The 18,399-nt window shown below is 44.0% G+C and overlaps 1 protein-coding gene across 2 annotated transcripts in view; it reads right to left on the bottom strand.

Moving 5' to 3' along the window:
* The window catches only part of SYNJ2 (synaptojanin 2), an 84,187-nt gene extending 66,370 nt beyond the window's left edge, over nt 1-17,817 (bottom strand). Inside the window, exons 1-2 of one of the 2 annotated variants that reach the window (XM_075924523.1) lie at nt 16,197-17,817; nt 4,996-5,082 (exon numbers count right to left, since the gene is read on the bottom strand). In XM_075924523.1, the coding sequence (XP_075780638.1) occupies nt 4,996-5,082; nt 16,197-16,317 (208 nt within the window). In that variant the 5' untranslated portion in view covers nt 16,318-17,817. Of the gene's footprint in view, nt 1-4,995; nt 5,083-16,196 lie in introns of those variants that run through there. The other variant, XM_075924524.1, reaches the window with a different exon arrangement.
* Nucleotides 17,818-18,399: the final 582 nt, after the last annotated feature.

Here is an 18,399-nt window from a genome sequence, read left to right as displayed (position 1 = left end):
ACCTTTCTTCATCCTTCTAAGTGCTGACATTAAACTTTAAGGACATTAAACTTGTACAAAGGCACAAATGGAAGCCAAGCACCTACCTACCTTTTGTGCCTGTGAAAATCTCTCTCATTATAACATATGTCTAATGTACACATACACAGAGAGGCTGTGTCTACATTGGCATCCCTTTCCGGAAAAGGGATGCTAATGAGACACTTCGGAATTGCAAATCTGCGGGGGATTTAAATATCCCCTGCGGCATTTGCATTTACATGGCTGCCGCTTTTTTCCGGCTCGGGGTTTTTGCTGGAGAAAAGCGCCAGTGTAGACGCGATTCTCCGGAAAATAAGCCCTTTTCCGGAAGTTCCCTTATTCCTTGAAAGTAGGAATAAGGGATCTTCTGGAAAAGGGCTTATTTTCCGGAGATTCGCGTCTACACTGGCGCTTTTCTCCGGCAAAAACCCCGAGCCGGAAAAAAGCGGCAGCCATGTAAATGCAAATGCCGCGGGGGATATTTAAATCCCCCGCAGATTTGCAATTCCGAAGTGTCTCATTAGCATCCCTTTTCCGGAAAGGGATACCAATGTAGACACAGCCAGAATGTTTTTCAAAAGATAAATCTATTATTTCATCAAATAAAGCAACCCCCACAGTTGATAGCTTCCTGAATTTATCTTATATGCACATCTTTTACTGGCACTACTGCATCTGAACAGTGCACTATACAGTACCATAAAACCCAGCTTTAGCGTATTGCTTAAAATAATCATCATCACACTGCTAACCCTGCCTTGCAAAATCTTGGCTGAAGCACTGCACAGAAACCTTCAGCTGTTAATGCCATTACAGCTCCTCCCAAACCAAAAGAAAGCAGCGACTCTGAGTCATCCTAACTGACGTCAAGCGAATGCTGTCACTGCTGGGAAACATTAACTCTGTGAGCAGCTTCACAGAGTCCACCATCATTCTTGTGCAAAGAATGTAAAAAGCAGCGTCTATTCTCCTCTCTGTGGCAGTTGGAAACGAAATACCCTGTACACTAAACTTCTGCAGACAAGGTGAATGATCCCTAAGTATTGATATTTAGAGGTTAATTCATTGCCTGTAGAGCACCCAGACACATTTTTTGTTCTGTAAAAAAGACTGTCTCTCAGTTGGGCAAATACACTCCTTTATGTATGCCTTTGGAGAGTACTTTCAAAATATATTTTTGGCCAAATTAGCACTCACAAAATGTTCTGTTTTTCTTGCAGCTCTCCCATAACGACCAACTAGTCAAACAGGCCACTCTGTCACTGCCTATTCCATAGGTTCCTGTACTGTGCTCTGCAAAGCACTGGCTGCAGAGAGCTGACTGTTACATTGTGCTGCTCTCCCGGTTTCCAGCTGTTAAAATGCATTAGAAAAAGTGAAAAAAAATTATGTCTTCCCATTGTCACTTTTCCATGAAAGCAATTGCTGTAGGGATTATGAATGAGAATGGTATTTGGGACCTGAAAAAAAAATGGACCCTCCAACTACCAATGAAAGAGCAGGTGTGCAAATGACATTTCCCTTCTCGTTGTAATCTGCCCTGGGAAAAGTGTGGGAATCTATGGTCTTTTCTATTACATTACAGCAGTCTGTGGCTATTCAGTTATGGGAACTATGCAAATATAACTAGCAATTGGTCCTTACTAAGAAGTCATTAACAGAATTTTTGACAGTCTCTTTTCAGAAGTGGCTCCAAACAGGAACAGTACAGTGGTAATGTTGGGACACGATAGAGATGCATTGGCAGAGCACAAGCAGGGGGAATCTCTCAGGTGATAGGCACCAGAAAAAACAAACCAGATTTTCCCAAAACATAAATAAATGATGTGGGCAAACATAGCAGTAAAAAGTCTGAAGAAAGGAAAAATAGGTAAACACCACACATCAGCCATATTATTATAAGAACATAAGAACGGCGGTGCTGGGTCAGACCAAAGGTCCATCTAGCCCAGTATCCTGTCTGCCGTCAGTGGCCAGCACCAGATGCCCCAGAGAGGGTGGACCGAAGACAATGATCAAGCGATTTGTCTCCTGTCATCCCTCTCCAGCCTCTGACAAACAGAGGCCAGGGACACCATTTTATCCCCTGGCTAATAGCCTTTCATGGATCTAACCTCCATGAAATTATCTAGCTTCTCTTTAATCTGTTATAGTCCTAGCCTTCACAGCCTCCTCTGGCAAGGAGTTCCACAGGTTGACTACATGCTGCGTGAAGAAGAACTTTCTTTTATTAGTTTTAAACCTGCTACCCATTAATTTCATTTGGTGTCCTCTAGTTCTACTATTTAGGGAACTAATAAATAACTTTTCTTTATCCGCCCTCTTCACACCACTCGTGATTTTATATACCTCTATCATATCCCCCCTCAGTCTCCTCTTTTCTAAACTGAAAAGTCCCAGTCTCTTTAACCTCTCCTCATACGGGACCCGTTTCAAACCCTTAATCATTTTAGTTGCCCTTTTCTGAACCCTTTCCAAGGCCAAAATATCTTTTTTGAGGTGAGGAGACCACATCTGTACACAGTATTCAAGATGTTGGAGTACCACAGTTTCATACAGGGGCAGTAAGATAGTCTGGGTATTTTTTCTATCCCTTTCTTAATAATTCCTACCATCCTATTTGCCTTTTTGACCGCCGCTGCACACTGCATGGAAGTTTTCAGAGAACTGTCCACGATAACTCTAAGATCTCTTTCCTGATTTGTCGTAGCCAAATTAGCCCCCATTATACTGTACGTATAGGTGGGGTTATTTTTCCCGATGTGCATTACTTTACACTTATCCACATTAAATTTCATTTGCCATTTTGTTGCCCAATCACTCAGTTGGTGAGATCTTCTTGGAGTCCCTCACAGTCTGCTTCTGTCTTGACTATCCTAAACAGTTTGGTATCATTATTATTATTAATGCAATGTTTAATATGACGGTTACGGGAACTTCACAGATTTCATAGAGTTCACAGATTTTTAAATCTGGAAGGGATCATTACATCATCTAGGCTGACATACACCTTCCTTGGGCCTAGAAATTTCAGACAAGTAAGCTATTGTGTGGACAGGCAGAGAAGTGACTGATTTAATTACCCTCCGCAAAGAGGATACCAGCCGTAGCTATGGTTTGAAGTGCTTGGATTATTCACCACATCCCTTAACTATCACAACAGGTTTAGTTGAACTCCTCTGAGGAAACATAGTTGTATGTGCCAAGAAAAATGGTACGTTCTCTCTTATTTTCAATTGCACAAACAAAAAGGACATCCAGTTTAATAGAATCGCTGAATTATCCTACAAGAAGCTGAACGAACCAAAAAGAAAAAAAAATCCCTGTCTTGTTTCAAGTAGTGAGATGGATCTGCAGATTTATACCTGGACATAGTCTTCACCTATAGATAACTGCTCCAAATCTATCCCAAATTATAGTAGATGGAAGTCATCACCATTTAACAGCTGTTCAGTGTCCTATATGAAATGAGTTAGGCTAGGTACACACAATACCACTGTAAGGTCTCCTGTGTAGCCACTCTATGCCAGTGGGAAAGAACTGACATGCTAGAATAGTGCTGTCCATACTAGGGATGCGAGTGGTTAACTGGCTAACAGGTGGAGGAGGGAGCAGCTTCCTACTGACCGCGGGCAGGAGGCTTCTCCATCTCTGTGAGGCCTGTCGTGGGCAGGGACTCTCCAGCCCAGCTGGAGTAGCCCCCGTCTGCGCCATAGGCAGGGCTCTCCAGCCGGTCAGAGCAGCCCCTGTCCACGGTGGGCCTGGTCCCGCGGGGCATGCACAGGCTGGGGCACTTCAGCTGGCTGGACCAGCCTCACCTGCTCACCCTTTAATCAGGTTAACCTGTTAACCAATTAAATGGGATTTTACATACTTAGTCCATACTAGTGTTTTTCAGTGAAAAGCTAGTCACAAGTTAGTCAGTGAAACCTCTGCTGGTCAGGGGTGTTTTTTTTAAACCAACAAAAGATTTGCTGACAAAAGCACTAGTCTAGACAAAACCTCAGTACATAATCTTATACTCGTTCCTAGAATACAATCATTCACCCCATCACTATGTGTTATACCAGTTCATAAAAGAGGCCAAGGATTGTGACAATGTAGGATGCAAATGAAGTAGAGCCTCATGCCTAGAAGTCAAGGTTAAGGCTCTTTGCCAGCTCAGTATAGGGAAGTTTGTATAATTATTACCTGCATTAGAGATAGAGTATTTCAATCTCAGAAGCTGTAAATAAGGCACACTTTACAAGCACTAAAATTTTCTGTTTTGTTTTGTTTTAAACCATCTTAAGGATCAAACTGAAATGTATTTTTACTGGGCCCAATTCCGCAGGCTACCGAGCACCTTCAAAGCAGTGAGATAAGGCTCTATTCCTATAGCACACCAAAAATTCATTGTATGTCTGTGTAGGGTAGCAGCAGCTTCTTTACTGATTCAAGATTCTGGAAAGCATATCAAAGTTAACAGCAATACTGTTGCATTATGATATTCTGCAGCATTAGTTGAAGTTATGGGACTGATTCAGTCAACACCCATGCAGGCAAAAAGCCGCACCGAAGTCAATTTGGCTCTTCATGTGAGTAAAGTCATTCATGTACATGGGGGTTTGCACAACTGGGATCTTAGCAATCATAAGAGCCATTATTGAAACTACCTCAATTCAAAATAAAAGGAGAGGAGGAAAAAAAATCATTATTTATAGTATACAAAAGTGGTAGGAAAAACAACAAGCTGCTAAGAGGGTCTTACAAAAACACTTAACCTAAAAACTCTTAAGATAATATTTGACAGTGTGGTTTTAATCAAATGCACAGCAAATAAAAACATAATTTTTCCAGCAATAAAATGGTTATATTTACCAAGAACCAAATGTCTTCCAAAACTGACAGAAATTAGGCAACCCTCCAGTCACTGGGATTAAACCATGTGTGTCTGGGCATCTAACAACCATCCTCATCCCTAAAGCTACTTACCACATTTTAGACGGAGTTCTCCCAAGCAGCCATAGGCATCCATGAGTTTTTCATATTGCCCTTTAATTGCCTCCTTTTCTTCAGGAGCTGTCAAAAGAAAAAGGCACTAAGCCTTAGTTTCTCAATTCAGGTTTCAGGCTGGTATAGCCTTTTACCAAACCCCTCCCAGAAGATCTCACTCAACAAACAAGACAATTAGATAACATGTGAATAAACATGTAGGTTTACAATGTTAACTAGGAATGGACCGTCCCCATAAAAGACTTTTAAAAATTGCAAACAAGTCTCTTCAAACACCACATAAAGGAAAAAGAGAGGAGCCAATTGTAAATCCACAAACAGATCATTAATTAACTGTTGTATCCACTAACACATGATGTAGACATAAGCAGACACCCTATCCAGATCAGAAGACACACACATAATTCATACAGCCCTAAGACCAGAGCTATTTAAAAAAAATACTGTTTGAATATCACCCACATATGCTAGGCAATTTTTATACATATGAGAAGGAATCATCCTTGCCCCACAAATCTCAGAGCAAAGACACACAGAAGACATAGAAGAACACATTTAATATAGGCAACATGGCAAAAATGAGTTTTTGAAAGACAAAAATGTATTCTTGACAAAACTATTTGGCAAAAGAGCAAATCAGTGTAAATTTACATCAGAGTACACAAGAGAATGCATTCTGATCTCATTTACATCAGTAAAAATATGGAGTAAATAATCTCAGGACTTCTTCATAGATCAAAAAGAAACAAAAAAGGGGGTAGAAAACCATTTTCCTCCTTTTCTGTGTCACTTTTACTAATGGCCGCCATAGCACACTTCATGACAGAAGAAAAATCCTTGCTCCAAACACTGCAACTTTCAGGACCCTTCTCTAAAAGAAAAGATTACAGAAATAGTTTAAGAGATCAAGATAACAGACTGATGGGGGTGGAGAAAAGATTGACAAGCTAGCAGGCTAAACTCAAGAAAGACTGGAAAAGGCATCAGGGAAAATAGAGATTTCTTCAAAAAACAGGGACTGGAACGTGGGTCATCAACAAAATGTAATATGGCACAGTCTAAACTAAAGACTGAAGTGTACAATATGTATACCGTCTGGAGATTAAGCAATTCAAAAATGTGACACCACGTGCAGCTCATGACAAGCAGCAGCTGATGTTAAGTGCAAAAAAGCCACAGAAGCTGGCAAGGCAAGACAAGACACTGCACACACATTAAAAGAGCTTGGATCAAAGATGGAAGTTTCAGTGAGCATCAAATGTTAAGCCTGGGCTAGCTTGGCTTTGCACATGGTGTTGTAGACATATCCAGTCCCGCCGACAAGGAGCAGCAAAGGGGGCAGTTGCTCCAGGGTCGGACACCCTAGAAGTGTGCAGGGATCAGTAATAAGCCTTCAGGATCTGGTGGAGAATCCACCTGGTGGAGGTACAGCATAGGGGTTCCAGAAATGGCTCTAAGCTACTCCCTTCACAAGAGCTGGCACAGGGAGTGTCCCTGGGCACAGGAAATGGCACTCTCAGGATTCTAGACTGTGCTGCATCCAACAGGAAGCCCAGGGTGAGGTGGCATAAATTATATCAGCGGGGGGGGAGGGGGGCAGGAGGAGGGGAGCTGCTTTAATTTTCGCTGGGCACTATTTTGTCCCCTGGAGGAATTCTTAATTCAAAGAGCACAAGCGTAGCATTAAGCCACAACCTCCATTCCAATGCTGCATCTTCAGTACTGCAACCCTTGAAGATGCAGCACAGAATTGCACATTTACAGTAGCCTCTGAACACAGCAACGACCAACATGTCAAGCCTAGCTGTAGCTGGTGACATGGGGGCTATGCAAATCTGGAGAGTGGGGAAGTTCAGAGATCTCTACAGATCAGGTCTTTGTGCCAATTTACTATAGGTATTGTGTGATAGAGTCCAGAGGCCCCCTCCCCATGGTGCTGAGCATTGTACAAGACACTTGATAAAGTGGCAGCCCCTATCCTAAAGACATTACAGTTGAAGGCTTGGTCTATATCCACTGTACAACTTATGTAGTTGTACGGACATCACTGAGAGGTGCGGATTTTCCACAACCCTGAGCAATGTAGCTATACTCACCTAAACCCTGGTGTAGATTACATTATATCAATGCAAGGGGTTCTCCCATTCACATAGGTACTGCCTCTTGGGGAGGTGGAGTACGTAAGCCAATGGGAGAAGCTCTCCAGTCAGAATAAGTAGCATCTTCACTAAGTACTGCAGCAATACAACTACACCAATTCAGCTGCAGTGCTGTAACTGTAGACAAACCCTGAGTAACTGTATGGTATAGAACCAAAACAGTATTTGGCTTGCTATTTTTTGAGTGGAGAAAGGAGTTTAATTTAAAGAACTTTAGATAGAATGTGAAGTGAGCCATATGATATCAATGTGCACAACAAATTAGTCACCAGGCCTAATTCATGGGCATTAAAGGTGCGAAAGGAGACTTGTGGCAGAGAGTCTCAGAGAATGGTTCAGTAGAGTTGGGCTTGCAACCTATGTGTGTGAAATATAACAGTGTAGATGTTCTGGCTCCTACTAGTGCCCAGGCTCTGAGACAAGACAGGCAGACACAACCCTGGCTCAAGCCCAAGCATCTATATTGCTACTTTTAGACCCCTAGTGCAATCCCTACAAACTTAAGTCAGCTGTCCCAGCTCTAAGATGCACTGCCACGGGGAGAGAGAGGTAGTGGTAGTGTACACATACCCAGACATATACAGGCTCTGCTTTGTTGTTTTCAACAGAACTGTTCCCATTTACACTAGCAATGCATTTCCATCAGTGGGTTCAACAAGTGCTACTCCAAAATGGGATTCTGTCACTGGCCCAAATGTGATGGGTCTGTATGCAGTGCAGGGGTAGGGCACTAGGAAACCTTCCCTTCTGCATGGTATAAAGGCCAGTCCCAGTTGCAACCCCTGAACTGTTCAGTCAGTGTGTTCCCTTTGCCCACTTTAAGACAGCCTGCAGAGCAAGACCAGGACGCATGCAGCACTCCTGAAGGGACACAGTACTGGATGCGCTCCCTCTGTGCAATGGGAAGGCCTAGAAATAATTCTGTCTGAGCTGAATGTTGACATGTTTGTGTTACTGAAGCTCCTGGGGAGCCCCATCAATGGAAGTCAGCAACAACCAGACAGCCAAGCTGCACAGATAATGGTGTGTCAAATGGGACACGACCAGGTATTTAAGGCTCAACGTAAAGGTTTTATTATTTTAGAAAAGGCATTTATAAAACATATATTAATGGGAACATGCTAAAGAAATGTAAAATAAATGTAAGCAAAGCCAGGAATTTTTGTTTTAGTTCAAACATTCCTCTACTGTGTTTGCAACTCATGCTAGGGCTTGAGAATTAGAATGTGAATGTCTAAAAACAAGTGAGACTAATGTGTTTATAGTGATAGAAATAGCCGTGTTAGTCTGGTGTAGCTGAAACAAAAAACAGGACTATGTATCACTTTAAAGACTAACAAGATGGTTTATTAGGTGATGAGCTTTCGTGGGCCAGACCCAATTCCTCAGATCAAATAGTGGAAGATTTGCTCTGAGGAAGTGGGTCTGGCCCACGAAAGCTCATCACCTAATAAACCATCTTGTTAGTCTTTAAAGTGCTACATAGTCCTGTAATGTGTTTAAGATTGCACAAGCTGGGATGAAGCACAGAGTTAATGGTCCAAGTAGTGGAAAGGAAACTACTGGAGAACTTTACATGTTTTTTAACTGTAAAACCGTGAAGGTATTATTTAGAGATGTGAAAGTTTAACTGCGTAAATAGTCATCCAATAAGCCTGGGCTTATTGGTTAACCTTCACAATTACATGCAGGCTCCCTCTCCACTCCTAGGGAGCCAGCTGCCATCCCGTGCTGCTGGCTTTGTATCAGAGGCAGCAGCACAGGGGCGGCAGCCAGCTCCACAGGAGTGGGGCTACAAGCAGAAGCCAGTGTGCATTGGCTCTCAGGGAGCTGGCTGCCACCTGGCACTGCTACCGCTAATACAAAAGCAGCAGCAGATTCCCTAGGGAGCCAATGCGATACCGGGCACACTGCTCCCTGAGAGCTGGCAGCTGCCCCACGCAGCAGATGTGTGTTACCATGAAACCGCTGAGTTTTCCACCCATTACACATTTACCCAATTACTTGCTTTTTAACATCCCTAGTATTGTTGAACAATTCAGGGAAAAGATGCTTCTCCTTTACATGTGATATATTCAGCCTCAAAGTAACCTTTCAAGCACATGTTTTTCCTTTCGCTAAATCACATAATGCCCTAAACATTCTAGCTTCAATCCCTTCCTTTAGTAAGAGCGTGTGAGAAGTATCAATGCATAAGATGGCACTCCCAGTTCTGATTATAATATAAAGTTTTGTTTAAACCAAACCCTTTTTGAAACCTCAAGCCATAACTTAAAGGAATAACACAGAAATGTATTTAAATTATAAAATCATTAGTCAACTGTTTACTTTATTATCTGCTTAAAAGTAACTTTCCACTAGGCCTCCAACAGCAGCAAAAATATATTAGTGGAATCCAGCAGTTTTCAAGCTTCATTGCATCCCAACCCCCTTCTGACAACAAATATTACTACACAACTGCAGGAGAGGGGACTGAAGCCAGAGCTCTCCTGAGCCTCACTGTCCCAGGTAGGGGGGCCAAAGCTGAAGCTCCAGGCAGGGGGCCTGTAACTCAAGCTTTGCTGCCCAGGGCTGAAGCCCTTAGACTCTAGCTTTGGCCCTGGGAACTGGGGCTCGAGCTTTAGCCCTAGGTCCCAGCAAATCTAATATCTGCCCTGGCAACCCCATTAAAGCAAGGTTGTGAGTGACCCACTTTGGGATCCTCAACCCCAGTTTGAGAACCGCAGAACTACAATACTTAACAAGTTTCCCTGGAATCTGTTGAGTAATTAATTTGCCATTGCATCTCTCTAGCTGGCCCAGTACTATACATGAAGAGCTTCCCTGACTAGCAACAACTGGACTCGATCTACACTGGTTTCTGTGTTGCCCATGGGAGTACCGAGGACTCCGTCTCACGCTACTGCAGCTTGCAGAAGCCCTGAGTAGCACAAGCATCTGGAACTGTTTACTTGCAAGTGTAGGACGACAACACGGCACTGGGTTACATTCAGGTCAGGTCACATTTGAAAGCCTTAATTTGCAACCAAGAGAACTAGAGACTTTTTACTTATATACACCTGCAGTCGATGGAACTCACCCTAGAAACTTCCTACCCATCTGTATGGATGTGCAAGTGTAATTGTGAGGGGAGCCAACTGACTTGGAAAAGGGCGCCAATTCAGCTCTCTTGGAAGTGGCAGGGCCTTAAGCGGAAGGGGAGGGGCTGGGGAAGCCAGCCTTCAGCACCGCCCAGAGAGCGCCATGTGGCAGTCCTTCCCCCCAGCCAATCCTTACCACTGCCAAGAGTGTGCCACATGGCTTTCTGACAGCAATTTTAAGGATCTGGGCTCTGACTACCGCAGTAGCAGAGATGATGACCAGGAGCTCTGGGCCCTTTTAAATCCCTGGGCCCCATGGCAACTGCCCTCTTTGCCCCCCACCACATCAGCATGCCTGGTAATTGTCAAATACATACTGCATTTGTTTATTTTGTTACAGGAACCAGATGCTTCTAGTAATCATCAAGCAAAAATGAAGCTACCCATTAGTGTTTAGGCAAGATCTCTTTCTTATCAGTGTCCATGCATACAGTGTGGTATGCACTTCTGCACCAGTACGTACAATATGGTTGTGCGTTCTTAACAGGTAGAGAAGGCAAGTGTGGTGTGTGCTATCTACATTCTTCAGTCACCTTTCTTACCACTCTTGATCTAAATTCTAGGCCAAATTGGGTCCCTTTTCAAAAATTTAACACCAAGGAAGGTGCAAGCAGATGTACTGACCATGCATTTAGCCTTTAATAAAGCCAACAAAAAGTGATGACTTCTCCACATAAAGTACAAAAATATTATTTTAGAATCTAATGAAAAGCACCATTCATATTCCTACCTCTCAAATTCAAAAAAGCTCTTATCAAGCATGATCTTTCTCTGTGAATTATTCTTTTAAAGTAACAGTAATTCAAGTGGCATAGTGCAAAATTCTTAATGCAGTTTCCTTTGTATTCCTTAAGTTAGATCATACTCCCATTGACTTCCCTGGGAGCAGAACTGGGACTTAAGTTTATGAAACCACAGTAACTGGTACTTGTATAAATGCCTTAGTGGAAAGAAGACAGAGAGAGACCATAGTCCCTACAGCAAAATTAGTGAGGGAGCTGGGCAGACGTAAAATTTTGGCTGACATAGATGCAAGTGGCTTTTCAAGAAAAGAGCAGAAGGAAGAGACCCTGGCACCAGTGTCAGGATCTAGTTCTTCCCTCATAGGGTTGCCATACTTTCACAAAAAGTACAAAAAATGGATGGGAAAAAAATTGGTTGATCAAAAAAAAAGCCCAACAAAAAAAAAAAAACCCATAAAAAAAAGTCAATGCACCTTTAAATCCCCACGGTCTCTGCTCCCCTCACTCTGCCAGATGGGGGAAGAATGAGGATGTCCCATGCGGCATTCCATCTGAGAAAAACAGAAAATACCGGACATTTTACATGTCTGGTATCTTCTGGTTTTTTACGGGACAGAGGCCGCAAATACTGGATTGTCTGGGCCAATACCGGACATCTAGCAACCCGACCTGCCTACTTAGGTCCTGATCCTGCACACACTTGAAAATCTGCTTAACTGTTATGAACTTGTGTATACATTTTATAACATGTATAAGCATTTGCAAGATCAAAGCTGTGATGTGGTAAAAGGAGCCAGCAGCAGCTTGTTCATCTCACCTGGGCTTCTCTTATTAATCAGAGAAACAGGAGAACTTTTCCACAAGAAGCAAACACAAAACAAATAGAAACCTGATCATGTTTCTCACATTACATTGTAAGACACCACAGAGTCAGCATATTCCTAGGACTGTGTTTAGTGTCATCCTATAAATATGATAGATTTAGATGGACTAAGCTGATTCTGTCTTCTTTCTGCAATCCTCACTAAACAGGCCAAAAGCATTACACGTACTCACCTTTTACCAGTTCCAAACTAGGGATGTAAAATCTTGTTTAACAGGTTAAATGCAATGTTTAACCCGGGCTGAAGTGGCTCCCCACCCCCATCCCGGGGTGAGTGCTGTTCCAGCCTCTGCCAGGCCCCACAGGGCTGAAGTAGCCCACCTGCCTGCAGTGGGTGCAGATCTGCTCCAGTCCCCACTGGTTAACTGGAACCAGCTACCAGTTAACCATTCACAATTCCTATTCCAAACAACACTATTTTTTCCACTTAAAGTCTTCCTATCCGCATTCAGCCTTGCTATATCAGCTTTGACCTTCTTCCACATAGGCTTTCAACAATCAGGATCTATTCTGTAATACAAGAGGCCTCAGAGATGTGACTGCCCAAATTCCGACCTCCTGTACTTACAACCATTGTTGTAAATGCGGAAGGGGCCAGAACCCCCCCCCCCCGCCCCCGACTGACGTCCTCGGCACACATTTACGACGGCGCACAGTGCCTACTGTAAGTGCGGGTTCAAGTTATGACGCCCCTGACTTGCGACACTTTCTCCAGAACCAATCACGTCGCAAGTCGGGGGAATCCTGTACCATGTAGGACAAAGATGATGTCACTTTACAGAATGATGGTTTGGACCAGGATTATAGTCACTGTATTAAGAAGTTAAATCAATAAAAACCAGATGATTTAGCAATTTTCTAGAAATTACACATTCTAGTCCAAAAAGAAGCCCTAAGAATAATACTTCAGAGTAGAGATGTGAATGTATAACTGTGCTTATTGGTTCACAGTTACACACAGGCTCCTGCCTCACTTCTGGAGAGCTGGCTGCCGCCGTAGGCTGCTGTCTCTGTATCGGATGCAGCACCATGGGGGTGGCAGCCAGCTCCCCGGGAGCAGGGCTGCAGGTAAGAGCAAGTGTGTGCTGGGAGTCAACTTAAAAGCTGTCTCTTGGGGAACCAGCTGCTGCCCTACAGTGTTGCCTGCTGTATCAGAGGCAGTAGAACAGAGCAGCAGCCAGCTCCCTGGGAGTATGGCCGGTAGACAGGAGCTGGTATGCACTGGGAACTGGTTTAAAAGCCAGCTTCCAGAGCAAAGCGCACCAGCTTCTGGAGAGCCAGTTGCTGTTGAGGGCGCCTATAACCACTGAGTTTTTCAGTGGTTACATAATTACCCATTTTTTAACATCCCTACTTCACAGAGGTAATTTCCTACAGCTTCTGAATTAGACTGGAAGTATTCTCATTCTAGCAGTCTGATTCCCCCTGCACACACCCCCTGTATTATAGTATGCACTTTTTTTGTAGAGTGTGGTATGTTAGTCTATCTATAAACTAAAGATGTAAAAAAAAAAATTTTAACTGTGTAACAGGATCTTTCGAAAAAAAGGCTTTTCTTTTCAAAAGAACCGCGTCTAGACCATGGTTTCACTTCTGAAATAGTGTTTTTCGACAGAATGCCGTGACACGATTATGCAAATGAAGCACAGGAAAGTCAAATCCCAGCTTCATTTGTAATTTAAATATGTCTAATTTACATCCCTCTTTCGAAAAGAGGGATGTAATCTAGACATACCCTTACATCCCTCCTGTAAACATGGCAGCCTGCACAGCAAAAGCCCACTCTGAAACTCCTCTGATGAACTTAAGGCCAACTGTTGTGTAATACACCAATCATAATACACCTGTGACACTGACAGCTTAGTTATCTTGACACGGCAATATGCTATTTTAATATCTACCGGTACCTGTTTATTATTACCTATGACATCTAGATCTTTCACCATCAGAAACAACTGATGCATAATTAATGTAACTTTCTAATGTTTAATAACTGAATCCTATAGACTACATTAATCACTAATACTGCTTCTCTCTTAAGTGCACAAAACATGTACAGGCAGTCCCCGACATACGAACGGGTTACGTTCCAAACACCTGGTTGTAACTCGATTTGGTCGTAAGTCGGAAATACCCTTAAACGCGCCTCCCACGCTATTCGAAAAACTTGACATACATGGTTCTCAACTCAAAAATATTATAATGGGGTTAATGGGAGGTTGGTCGTAAGTACGGATGGTCATAAGTCGGTGTATTCGTAAGTCGGGGAGTGGCTGTACAGGCAGTCCCCGGGTTACGTACAAGATAGGGACTGTAGGTTTGTTCTTAAGTTGAATTTGTATGTAAGTCGGAACTGGTACATATTGTAGGGGAAACACTAGCCAAACATTTCTCCAGAGCTCAGTTTTATTCTCCCACACCTCACTTCCCTCAGTCCTTTATTCTCAAGCTGAGGTGTCTGCTGAAAGAAGCCGCTCCACGTCTCCCTGGTCTGCTGGGGGGTGGGGGGGTGCTAGCTTTGCGTCTCCCTGGTCTGCTGGGGGGAAGCAGCTAGCGCGGGGTTGCCTCACCCCGTTTGTAAGTAGGGATCCGATGTAAGTCGGATCCATGTAACCCGGGGACTGCCTGTATTCAACAATTTGTCCTTACAATGTAATGCATGTTCCAACCAACTACAAAAGATTCTAAAAATAAAACATAATTTGATGTTTAAGAATGCAAACACAGTTTTGAACTTTTCCATATAACTATCTCAGTATGAGAGAAAAATGGATCACACTGTGTGGTTTTTTGTATTTCAGTAAATATAAACATGTAAAAATTGTATGGTAATGTAGCTCAAATAGTCTTTGCAATATTTGTGTGACTACTAAGATCAGATGAAATGCTAATGAGCAGCTAGGAAAAAGTCTAGTTGTATTTGCAATTACAAAGCAAAAATTAATTTTAAAATACATGTGTACATATGGATATTTTGGCCAAACAAAATTTCCAACGAAGATCTACTGTATCAGTGTAAACAAGAAGACATGGCCACTATAATTATGAAAAGACGCTGGCGATGGATAGGTCATGTGTTACGAAGAGAAGACGGATCTATTACGAAAATTGCACTCCACTGGAAACCAGATGGGAAGAGAAAGAGAGGAAGGCCAAAAACAACCTGGCACCGAACGGTAGAACAAGAATTAAAAGACCATCATCATACTTGGGGAACAATAGGCGCTTTGGCCTGCGACCGACAGAAGTGGAAGGACTTCGTTGCTGCCCTATGCGCCATTGGCGTAACGGGCAGTAAGTAAGTAAGTACATATGTACATAAAATGTATAATTATTAAAAATTTGTATTACAGTAGCATCTAAAGGCCACAACCAGGCTGGGCCCCACTGTGGTAGGCACAGGACAAACATAATAAATGGCAATTCCTGCCCCCAAAGCGTTTACAAATTCTATACAAACTTTGTGCCATACCCTTTGGCACCAAACCTGCAAATGTTTATGCAGTTGCTTAATTTTAGTACCCAGGCAGTCAGATTGACATGGCTTCACGGATTCATGGATAGTAATAAAATTAAGCACAAGCTTATGCTTGTAACTCTGGACTTTTAGTAATGTTCCTCCTTTTCACAAATTGTATGGTCCTCAATCTGTGTTGTAGATTATGGCTCCCTCTTTGTTTCTCCAACCACAATCTTTGAGAGATTTGTTTTAAATACTAATCATTTCCCCCAGTTATTCTTCGTGAGTGAAAGCTGCTACTTCTTCAGAAGAGGCGAGTGGATAGTGATCGACTACAAACTCCATGCTGATCAGAGTAAAGGGCTTACCTATCTTTTAATCTTTGGGCCCTTCTCTACACTAGTGTCCTCACCGTTGGCACTACTAATAAATTGTACCTACAGTAGCAAAAGAAAAAAAAAGTCTAGTGTTGTCCCGGCCCTGTTGTCCCACCCTGGGGTGGAAACTACTGACAGGTGTAACTGTTCGAGCTAAGCTTAGCCTTCTGCAGAGCAGCCCACACCTCCACACGTGTAAGGAGAACCTGGGCAGGGCTGTTGTGAATGGGTTCCGCGCGGGACGTGCTGAGCGCTGCAGAAAGCCTGCGCCGTATTTGCGCGCCTAACTGAGCGCTTTGAAAATCTGGCCCTCGACGCGCAGCCCTTAGCCAGGGGTCCGTCCCCGCGTGGACACCCCCAGCCTGACACGCCCACCCCGCGCTCCCAGGTGCGCGCCCTGCCCGCCAGAGGCACTTACTGAGGGTGGCCACGGTGCCGGCCTCCAGCAGCAGGCAGTCGTGGCGGGCCCGCGCTTCCAGCAGGGCGCTCGGAGCCGGCTCCTGCTTCCAGAGCAGCCGCAGCCCTTTGCTCAGAGCCATGGGGCCGCTTGGCCATAGGGAGGCAGGCGCAGGAGGTGCCGGGAGGGGGGCGCTCCCGCTCCCCGCCACAAACCCAGGCACCAAGCGCGGGGGGAGCAGAGAAAGCGTCGCAGCCTCCCCCCTTCCTGCCCGCGGCGCTCCAGGAGAGAGACGGAGCCCTGCAGCCAGCGCCGCCCCCACACGACGGCCCAAGCCCGGGAGCCGGCCGGGGAGCGCCCCAGACGGGTAGCGAGCTTCCAGCCCAGGAAAAGTGGCCAGCAACTCGGCGGGCGACCAAAAGGCGCAGCACCGCCTCCGGGCGGAGACCTCGGGCTGCCCCGGCTCCTCGCAGTCTTCCCCAGGCAAAGGGTGACTTGGCTGGGCTGCCGGAGGCTCCGCTCCGCTGGAAAGTCCTTGGCTACTCGCGGCGCCGGTCCCGTGTAAACTTGCAGGAGTTGACTTTGTTCCTTCCTGCTCCGGCGGCGGCGGCTCCTCCTCCCGCTCCGGGACAGGTAAAAGCCATTGTCCGCCTGTCTCCACCCCTGCCCGCTCTGCGGGAGGGAGGAGCTGGAATGTCACAGCCCCCGGGAGGAGGCGGCAGAGGCCGTGCTACTCCCAGGCTAACAAAACAGGGTGAGGGGAGCCGTCCACGGCCAACACAGGAGCTGGGGCCGCAGACGCGCCCCGCCCCGCCTGACTTGGAGAAATGAAGTGGTAGTTCTAGGCGGATCTGAGCTAACGAGGCCACTCAGGTCCCAAGCCCCATTCCAGACACTCAACTTTGACACAGATCAGATCTGGATCCCAAGAAGCGAAACTTTTCTCCACGCTGCACCGCATGATGGATGCGCCCCTAGAGGACAGCAACTAATGCTACACTCTTGTCTAGCGTCTTTCAAATGGGGCGCTCAAAAAGAGTTATACAAACATGAACTAAGAGCAAAGAGGGCACAAAGCAATTTACAAAAGACAAGCTAAATAGTGACTAAAATGCTAACATGAAACTGTGCCAAGCTATCAAATAGGGAACTCGTGTTGGTATAAACTGAGAACATCTATCCTAGCTAACTCTGTATAAATTAAACACATCTTTGGCACTGAGAACGTGAGATAATACTCCCTGCTCTGGTGGAAGTCAAGCTCCTGCCTGCACGAGTTTCTCAAAAGAGTCAAGGTAGATGATGGAAAATATTTTTTATTTTAGTTGGTCTACCCACCTTGTGTGTCTAATATTTTGGGCCCAGCAGGGCTACAAGATTGCAGTTTATTTTCCCATGCAGTTTTGTTATATTGCTTCTCATTTTCTGTTCTAAACAGTCGTGTAGCCTTATTAAACTACTCCCTCACACCTCCCCAGAGGTGGCTAAAGAGTTGAGTAGTAGGATGACACATTTACATACATAGATACTGGAATTCTTTGCACTCTGAAAGGAAATACCACACCTGACCCTCTGTTTGTAAAATGCTTTGGGCTGAAAGATGTTGTATGCAGGTATATTATTTTATAATTCTCTGGTTTCCTCTAACAACTCCCAGAACAGATCTTGGCAAAAAAAAAATCAGGTTAAACTTTTTTTTGGAGAAAAATACGGATTCTGACAATGATCTGTTTGTCAAAAACAACACATTTGCAAATGCCAAATTGTTCTTAGAAGACACATTAAAAAAATCAAATAATGATATTTTTGTTTGAAAACAATTGTTTGAAAAGTTTTTGGTTTTTATTAAATTTTGTCTTAAAATTGTTGAAACTTATAGCTTTATTCAACCCTGATTTTTTTTTTTTACTTTTCAGTTTCTCCAAAATTGATTGTCTTATCCAAAATGACTTTTTTAAAACTGCCAAATATGAAAAAAATCTATTATTTGCCTAGCTTTGTCCAGGAACCCACTTATCTTTCTAGTAGTACAGGGTTCCTCCCACATTTCCTTGCTGAGTCATTAAGAATGCTGCCATATTTTCCCAGACTACAATAATACAAACATATTAAGATAGTTGTGCATGTATATGCAAATAGGCAACACACAGCTTTGATGGCTGTGTGGCACAACCTAGTATGTTACTTAAACTCAGTTTAGCTGATCACAGAACAATTGTGGCTG

The sequence above is a fragment of the Pelodiscus sinensis genome, chromosome 3 (assembly GCF_049634645.1).
Source record: "Pelodiscus sinensis isolate JC-2024 chromosome 3, ASM4963464v1, whole genome shotgun sequence".
NCBI lineage: Eukaryota > Metazoa > Chordata > Testudines > Trionychidae > Pelodiscus > Pelodiscus sinensis.
This window is presented reverse-complemented; position numbering and strand designations above follow the sequence as displayed.